Raw genomic sequence first — 9,488 nt, 5'->3', positions numbered from 1 at the left:
ATTAAATGAATTTCCGATTAATTTAATCCGGCGATCTGTTTTACGTCATTGGTGTGACCTTGTAGATTGACTCAAGAGTAAGTTGAACAAGATGAAGAAGATGTGAGTAGTCTTCAAACAAAAAAAAATAGAGAAAAAGATGAGAGAGATAGTACAAAATACTGAGAGAGATGATAGAGGACTAGAGGTGAGAAAGTAGAGGAATCTAGAAATAAGGAGGGGTCCGTGATTTATGTTAGAATTTATATGTTAATCAGTGTAAAAGGATTATTAGAGGTAAAGTATGTGAATTTAATAAGGGTAGAATAGTCAATTCATTAGGGAAAAATTTTCTGAAAAGGAAATAGTGCAATATTTGTGAAACTTGCTAAAGAGATATGTGGTGCAATATTTTCGGAACGGATAAAGTGTACAGTTTTTTAATGCAGTTCATTAGAGACGGGGTACACCCATAGATGACTATATGGTGGTATAGCCATTAGGGATATGTAATTCCATATTAGATCAAACGATGATGCTTAATAAGGAAACCGATAAATTCCATTAAGAAAATAACAAGTTACAACTACTAAAAGTAGAGACTGCTAGAAAATTGCAACTACTGAGAAGAAGACAAAGAAACAGGTTTAGGTACGACAATAGTCCTATTATTGAGCGTGCTACTAGATCGATCTGATCTAGATAAAATCCTATCTTACTAGCACTTGATTTATTTAATTATGATAAAAACATTAAACATTACGACCTAGAAATGAAACATTGAATTAAACATGAGTTAAAATTGTGAGAATCTTGGTTGTTTACCCTGGTCGACCACGGACCATAAGTCTAGCTTGTTAGCATTCCTTACAGAGCAGTTTGCACGAATTTCCCCTTGTGGTCCTGTCAAGACACCAAGTTGTCCCATTTTCAACATTGCATTGACAAACTTTTCGTAAAATAAATTCTGATTGATTGCAAAGCTTGTGACAATATCCTTTGTCCTTGAATCGGTGTACAAATCTTGATCAGAAGTAAATAAGCCTTGGCGGTTCATAAGGTCGACGTAGTATTTGTTGTCGAATACGTTAGGGGTACGAATGTCCAAATTTGTGGTGGTGTCAGTGTTTGCGGTTGGACAAGTAACCTTGAGGTTCTTAGCAAAAGTTTGGTCCATTGTCCCATCTTGTTTAGGGTAGAGTCTTTCAGTAAAGGAAGAACAATGACCGCGTCCAATGGTGTGGCCACCGGAGAGAGCAACAACATCAGTAGCATCAAACCTTTTGCCTGCAAGGGATTTCAGAATGACTGTTGTATTGCTAAATGGTGCTGGTAGGTTATCTAGTGTTACTTGTCTTGATGCAAAGTTTAGACCGTCCCTCCTTCCCAATGGAATGTTGTAGTTTGGCCCACCCGACTGCCAAATTAAATCACAACTACTGTCAGATGTTATATAAACATAATACAATGTAGTCGATCTCGTTGTAGTACTCCGTAAATCGTAATTAGCTAGGAAAAGCAAAGGATGAAGGATCATACCAGAACAACAGAATCACGAGCTGCAAGTGCAGTAATATCCGCACAAGAAACAACTCGTCCACATGTTTTGTGAACAAGTCCACGGAGATCATTTATGATCTTAAAGGCCTCTTTCCTAAGTGACAAGTTTGGTGGTGCTTCTTGTTCACTTGGCCCACTTGCTGACCCATCTAACAATACCGATCCATCGCATCCCTACTTACACCATTTTTGTTTTCATAACAAAATTAATTAGATAGCCAGACATATGCATGTACTTGCTAGATATCTATGCTAATATTTTTAAACACAATGATTTTATTCACAAGTCTAATCTTCTCACTTTTATATATTTTTCCTTTTTTTTCTTGTTTTATTTACCTTTTAAGTTCTAATTTTTTTTATAAAATAAAACTCTTGCATGACTCTCCATATACTTTTAATTCATTTTATTTCATATAATTAACATCTTAAATATTCATTCTTCAATAGTGGAATAATGGATTAGTACAATGTCCAAACTTTTATATAGCATACACAATTATGTAGATTTTAAAAAATATATAACTCGTGCATTGTACGGGATAAAAACTAATGATGATATGTGTATATAGAATTGTAGATCATGCTAATATCATAAGTAAAAATAAAAATACCCCGTAGTGTTAAATACACGTAAAATTTTGCGATAAGATAAACCCAGGCCAATATAATGATCACACTACAAGAAATTGTACCATTAATGACGGAAAATCTTGTCGCTAAAGGCAAATAATCGTTGATTAACGACGGGATTTCATGCCGCGAACCCGTCATAAAAAGGGGTCGTTATTAATGAAAAATCTCGTCGTTAACCTGTCATAAAAGACATTTGCGGCGGTTGTTCCCGTCTTTGTTTGGTTGTTAGTCCTGTCGCAAAAGCCTTTTACGACGGGATTTTTGACCCGTCCTTATTAGGTTGTCATTAAAGATACAAATTTGTATAGTGTCACTATCACTTAGGCACTTATAAGGCATTACTACGTACGTATAAAACTAGTGTAGATTATAGTTGAAATTTAATCTACTTTTGATAACACTATAAGAAATTGTAAGGGAAAAAAAAAAATCCAATTAGACAGAAAATAATGTGGCGTTTAGGTACGTGCACATGGCCGGAAATGCTTAGCTTAATTGTCTCAATTATCTCTAGACATTCAAAACTATCCACAATATGGGCCCCACCCACTCCATATTGAAAAGTAAACATCTGCATTCTACACACGGCCACACTACTAGTCCATAACTCCATATACAGAATTATGTAGCTTTTAGAGTACATCTATTATTATTAACATATTTGGTTTTGTATTGTTGATAATTTACCTTATTATAAATATTAGAATGAAACGAACTTAACATGATAATAGGATCCCACAAAATCACGGGCTTATATAATTATGTGGGGAGTAAAGAAAATTGTTTCACAACATTCACTAGCTTTAATTTTTCCGTTAAATATGGCTTTGTTTGTTTATAAAAATCAATATACATGCATGAAACTACGGAGTACATGCATCATAATTCTTAAAGATACGGTGAGCAATAATAATCTCAACTACGTGTTATTCTCGCATAATCGAGAATTGAAGACTAGTATGAAAGAATCGACACGAACAATTAAAAAAGTAACATAATTGTAAGTATATATATTTATACCTGAACAAAGCAATCATGGAAATGAAGACGAAGCAAACCAGCAGCTTGGGTAATATCCTTCTGGAAAACCTGCTTAAGATGGTTTCTAACAATGGATTCTAATTTCGGACAATTAGATGAGTAAAATGAGTAAGATAGTCCAGGTGAGACTGGTACACTAGCACTCTCACTCATTACTACAAAAGATGAAACAACAACTAAGACCAACAACTGTAAGTAGGAAGCCATTGTTGATTGTTTAGTACTCCGTAAGTTGCTCTTCTTCACTTGATAATTATGCCCAATATATATAAGCTAAATAAAGGTGATGGGCTTATATTTATTTAATTTACGACTATTTATTTATTGGTACCATTTGTCATGGGTTTGGTGAACAATTTAATTCTCACTTTTGTTACTCAAGTTTGAAAAGTCTTCCGTCAAAAAATAAAATATTCAAAAGAAAACTCTTAATTTATCCGCCGGCTCACAATTTAATTACTAACCAGTGTGTATCTCGAGTGATGTCCCGTTTACTACTTTGAATAACTAAAATTCGAGATATTATTTATCTCAATATTTGATCAAAATACATATAGTCCATCAAAGTAAAAAGATTCATTAAGTTCATCAACTACACATGTATACTACGTCATTTATCATGTCAAGTAATTTTTCAATTTGATTATCTTACAATTCGGTTAATTTATTTTCTAATGCAACTAAGTGTGTCAAATTAATAAACACCATCTTTTTTTGATAAACAAATTAATTCATTTATAAAAAGTCATACGACATCTACATAAAGATTTAAATCTAACAAATACATAACAATCGAACAAAGAACTCCACTTGTCGTTCCTCTATTTGGTTCACCGACACGTTCAGATCCGTCTTGATTATTGTAGCTTAGACAACGCATAAGATATTTTGGTTTTCGGGATGAACAGTTTTTGAGCAGAGAGAAAAACTGAACTACGTACTTTTGGAATTACGTTTAGGTCACTGGAAAAAAATGATTGTGCTAGTGTGTGGAAAAATATAACCTAATTGTTATATTAAGTGTAACCGGCCAAGACCAAGGGGCCTTGACAGGCCACACTCCACACACTCGTGCACAGCCCGCGCATAACACACACACTGCAGGCCGAAGCCCACAGTGCGCAGCCGAGCAGCATGGGCCGTGGGCCTTGCTTTGCTCGCTGCTGTGTTGATGCGCGCTTGTGCGCGCTGCCACGCCCACGCGAGCTGGCTTGCTTGCTGCGTTGCGAGCTCGTTGGCTCGTTGGGCCTCGCGCGCATGCGCGCTTGGCTCGACGGGCCGACATCTCCGATGCAGCTCATATTCGCGACGAACGCCTTACGGCTATTATTTATCGTATCATACACGACGAATCACCGTCGTACGATACGATTATTCGTTTCGCCTAGCTTACGAATATTCGCGATACGATATACGATTCCGAAGCAAGGTCGTATCGTATAATACGTTTTTCCAAACTAATTCCCGAAAAGCTATTAAATGAATTCTGATTCATTTAATCCGCTGATTTGTTACATGTCATTGGTGTGACCTTATAGGTTCTGTCAAGAGTAAGTTGTGAGCCTAATATAGATTAGAACTCACTGATCGGAAGCATTGCTCGAGCTAGCTGTTCCGATCACTTGATCTTACTGAATTAATTGTTCGCAATTAATCTGAACCTTGGTATTAGACTTAATCCACCTTGGGTGAAGGACATATTTCCTTCATATTCTTCGTTTTGACAAGATTTATTAATTGCGGGCTAGGAAGGTGGTATATAGAGGTGTAGATGGCAACTTAAGGAGAAGTGTGAGTGGTGTTACTACCGGAGAAGATGGTACAACACGAGTAGGTGGTGCAACTAGAGTAGGTGTTACAACAACAACAATAACAAAAACTACAACATAAGGTGGAGTAGGTGTTACAACAGAAGGTGGAGTCGGTGTTACAACAAGAGAAGGTGATCCTAGGAGTCATGGTCCCTTCGGTGAAAGAATGGTATCTGAGTTGGCTGCGCGGGTATTATGTGAATGTTTGTTGGAACTTGAAAATATGTGGTATTGATTTCTTTTACAATTGATATGGATAAAGTTTATGTTTTTATGAGATGTGGATTATGCGTGGATTATTCAGGGTGGGTATGGTTTATAGCCAGATTCATTCGTTATTTTTAGGTTGTTAGCATTGATTACTAGTAGTTTTTCTCTCATTTGTTGTTCATAGGTATTTATATCTTTCGTATATTGTTATGCATGCATTCGTAGGTTTTACAAGTGTTTAAACCCCAACTGGAGAGGATGATTATCAATGTAGTTCAAGGTGGGAGTGGTAGGAGTGGTGATGCAGTTGGTGCAGTTGGTGGTGGACTTGGTGGTGCTGCTGGTGCGGTTGGACAAGTCGGTGGTGGACCTGCTGGTGCTACTAGTTTGGGAGAAGTTATCATGTTTAATTATTTAAAGAGTACATAAACTTAAAATTTTGCTAAGTAAGCAATAAAGTCTCGAGTTTTGAGCTTCAAGTTTGAGTTATCGTGCCCAAGTTTTGGGACAAAACTTCTTTTAAGGAGGGTAGACTGCAATACCTCGCATTTTTGGAGTAAATATAAATATATTTTTTTACGCATTTTGGGATTTTGCGAATTTAAATCGCATTTTAAAAAGCTATTTAAATGTATTTAATTAATTAAAAGTATTTATTATTTAATTAATTATAAAGAGAATTTAATTTTCAAGTTGAGTATTTATTTGGATTTTGAAATTAAAACAATTTGAAGAATTCAAGAAGCGTATTAAAACTCAACTCAAAGCCCAATCCAAAAGCCCAACTTAAAGTATAGGAAATTCCAAGGAAACTTCCTTAAACTCAAGGTCACCTCACCCAAGATTAAGGAAACCTAACTTTGGTTAAATGAAACTTCTAGGAAATTTCCTTAACCCCAATCCTCAACGATTCTCACTCTATAAATACCTTGAGAAACCCTCATTTTTCCACACATTTTGAGAGCTCTTTCTCTTTCTCACTCTTCTATTTTCTTTTTTCCAATCCAAGTTTTCTTCCTTTCTTTCTCTTTCTCTTTTTCTCTCTTTTTCTTTTGGTCTTGCGTGAGCACCCAGCTCGAGCTGCGCTCAACTTGTCGATGTTGCGTGCCTCGCCGTGTGCGTGTGTTTCCCGTCCCAGTGCACAACACTGGCTTCCCCGCGCCAAGCGCTGCGCACAACCTTCCTCGCGCCAAGCGCTGCGCACAACCTTCCCCTCGTGCGCCCAGCTGCTGCCGCAACAAGCTGAAGCTTGATGCCCTTGCTCGTTCACTTCCATCACTCGTGTGCTTTCCCATTTGCGCCTGATTACCTCAAATTAGTAATTGTACAGTGCTATACGCCGGTTTGGTATATTTCTCTTCTTCCTAACCTTCTTTAGTTTAAAGCTTGAATCTTTATTATGTTTTGATGATGGATTGTGATTATTATTGTACTTGAGATTGGTTATGAACACCAAACTTGAGGATTGTGATGATTAGAATGTTGAGGATTATTTTTGATTGAAGAGTAGTAATTTTCAGATTTGATTATGAAATAAAGTTTCAATTTTTATGGATTTTTAATGATTTTAGTGATGATTTAAAGTTAGGGCATTTCCCTAAACCTTATGGCTAATTGATTAGGATAATTAGATGACAATTTTAATTATGGTAATCAATTATAATTTTCAGATTTGTTTTGAGACATAAAGTGTCAATTTTTAATGGTTTTGGGCATGAAACTTCATGCTAAGGTTTTAAGGGATTACTTGGAACTATTATTTTATCAATTAACGATTAATTTCTATTTAATTCGAGCGTTTTAAAACTTAATAAAGTTGCTGAAAATTTAATGAACATGGATAATAATTAAGTTTATTATTTTAATGAATGGAGGAGATTTCTAGAGTACTAGCTTGAATTGCAAAGTGGCCCCCGTTCTTAGAACTTCAAGGTACGTGAAAGTCTAGGGTGACCACCTTATTTCCATGAAGATTCATGTGATTGTTTAATATCATGATTCATGTATTTAGACTATGTATAGATTCATGTTTGATTGTGAACAAGCATGTTATGGATATGGTTTATGTTTGTTGAGTTGAAGTAAACAAGCATGTTATGATTGTTTATGTTTGTTGAATTGAAGTAAACAAGCACGTTATGATTGGTTATGTTTGTTGAATTTAAATAACAAGCATGTTGTCCAAGTATGATTATTCACATGCAAGGAATGGTTTATGCTATTGTACGTAATGTCTAGCAGGTTTTGAGCCAAGTTATCGTGCCTAGTTTCACTATTGTTATTTACCACATATGAAGGTTAAGCTCTCGTTAGCCACCGCATATGTAGGGTAGACTTTCGAGTCAATTGAATTAAGGATTCTTTCGTGCCTAGTGCACAACCCGCATGTTAATGTGCATGTCGTGGATACTCAACAAGTGTTGAAAAGGAACAATGGGAGTAATTTCACTTGCGTCTTGAATGATTGATCACAAGTCCTAATGAATTAAAAAAGGGGAGTCTTGTTTGGTTGTCCGTTTATTAAATTTCTTGTTTGACTGTGTCTTGATTCGGCTTTGTGAATAAAATATTAATAAACGTAAAGTGCAACCATAACAAGCTTCAAAACTCTTGGAACGTATATACCTCGAGTATGAACATGGTGGGAGTCTTGCCAGTGAATGATACAAGACGTTGTTTCATTCTTTTTATGCGTTGGAATTCCGTCGGTATGGTCCGACAATTGGTTATTACTTTGGTGTGTGGTTGGCTCCTAACACCTGTCATTTGGACATTTTCTTTGGGCTCGTTCGAATCTTATTCTAAATAATCTACAAGTCAAGAGTCGAGTCGAGAGTCGAGTCTTGTCATCATGATCAATTATTTATTGATTGGCTTTTGCATGTGATTTATTTATTTTTGGAATGAAGCATGTTAGTAATGAATTTAATTCTAGCATGTTTGTACTCAGCTTTCGCTGATTACGTGTTTTGTGTTTGGTAGAGATGACTTGCAAGAGAAGTTATCTTGCATGGGGATGGTTGAGCGAGTTTTTTTTCTCTTGCACCATTTCAAACTCTATTTATTTTCATTTTCCTAAACTATAATGTTTTATTTAGTTAATGGATTTGGTTTTACGGTACTTGATTGGGGCGTGGTGGTTCCAACTTGTATGGAGACCTTTAACTATCTTTTATTGTTTTCAAAGTTTATTTATTCTGCTGCATAACTTTGGTAAATAGCCTTAACCGTTATCACGGTGGCGGTAATAATTTAGTAATTCCTTATTTAGAGTTGGAAAAAGGGTTTATTCTAGTAAAAAATTATAAGGGTGTTACATTATCCAAACTTATTGGACCCGAATCTTATTTTTCCAAGGTGAACAGAATACCCCCTAAGTGTCTTATAAGGTCTTATATGGTTCTATAAGATCCTATGAGGTCCTATAAGTTCAACGAGGTCCAATAAATTCAGTTCAGATAAGTTCAGGTCCTTTAAATTGAAGATAACACACTCTTTTACATTTTGTTATTTTCAACTTATAGGACCTGAACTTATCTGAACTTATAGGACCTTATTTAAATTGTAGGAACTTGTCGGACCTTATTTAACATATAGGACCTTAGAAGACTTTATAGGACCTTATCGGACTTTGTAAGTGTTAGGTTATGATACATATAAACGAATATAAATCATGCGGAAATAACCATAAATGCCAGGATTCCAAATTAATTTCCACATAACAATTAGCATAATTTAGATGCATACACTTTGTAGCGTGCCCTCCCTTGCTGCGCCCGAATCGAACAAGAACAAGTATTTAGGACTCCAAGTGTCGTCCCTCTGTAGAAAGTCCACAGCACGTCCGGATCCGCCTTAAGATTGACCAACTAGAATCGCCCTTAAGGTACTAGTAATATCCGGCTATTATGGGGCAAGTGTTTGGCTGAATTTTTGCTTAAATTCTTACCTTTGAATACTTGAAACTCGTTGTAAATTATGAGCCCTTAACTCATATTTATAGGCCATGGAATAAGTAATCGAATCCTACTAGGATACGAATTAATTTAATTAGAATCCTAGCAGAACTCTAAATTAATTAATCTATCTTTTAGGATTAGGAAATTCAATCAACAAATGAATCCTATACGCTTTAGGTTTCGTAAGTGAACACAAACACACACGCATGCACAGCAGCCCACGAGGGGCGCCATGCGCGCGCGCGCAGCCCACGAGCACTCGCAGCCCACTGCCACGAAGCCCACACGCTCC

The 9,488-nt window shown here is 36.1% G+C and overlaps 1 protein-coding gene across 1 annotated transcript; it reads right to left on the bottom strand.

Annotated features, from left to right (window-relative positions):
• Positions 1-518: 518 nt before the first annotated feature.
• Positions 519-3,501, bottom strand: LOC110791958 (peroxidase 12). Its single transcript, XM_021996728.2, has 3 exons — positions 3,196-3,501; positions 1,519-1,713; positions 519-1,396 (listed from the first exon to the last, which is right to left on the bottom strand). The coding sequence occupies exons 1-3, from the start codon at positions 3,421-3,423 to the stop codon at positions 776-778; spliced, it is 1,044 nt and encodes a 347-aa protein (XP_021852420.2). The 5' UTR covers positions 3,424-3,501; the 3' UTR covers positions 519-775.
• Positions 3,502-9,488: the final 5,987 nt, after the last annotated feature.

This window comes from Spinacia oleracea, chromosome 4 (assembly GCF_020520425.1).
Source record: "Spinacia oleracea cultivar Varoflay chromosome 4, BTI_SOV_V1, whole genome shotgun sequence".
Lineage (NCBI taxonomy): Eukaryota > Viridiplantae > Streptophyta > Magnoliopsida > Caryophyllales > Amaranthaceae > Spinacia > Spinacia oleracea.
This window is presented reverse-complemented; position numbering and strand designations above follow the sequence as displayed.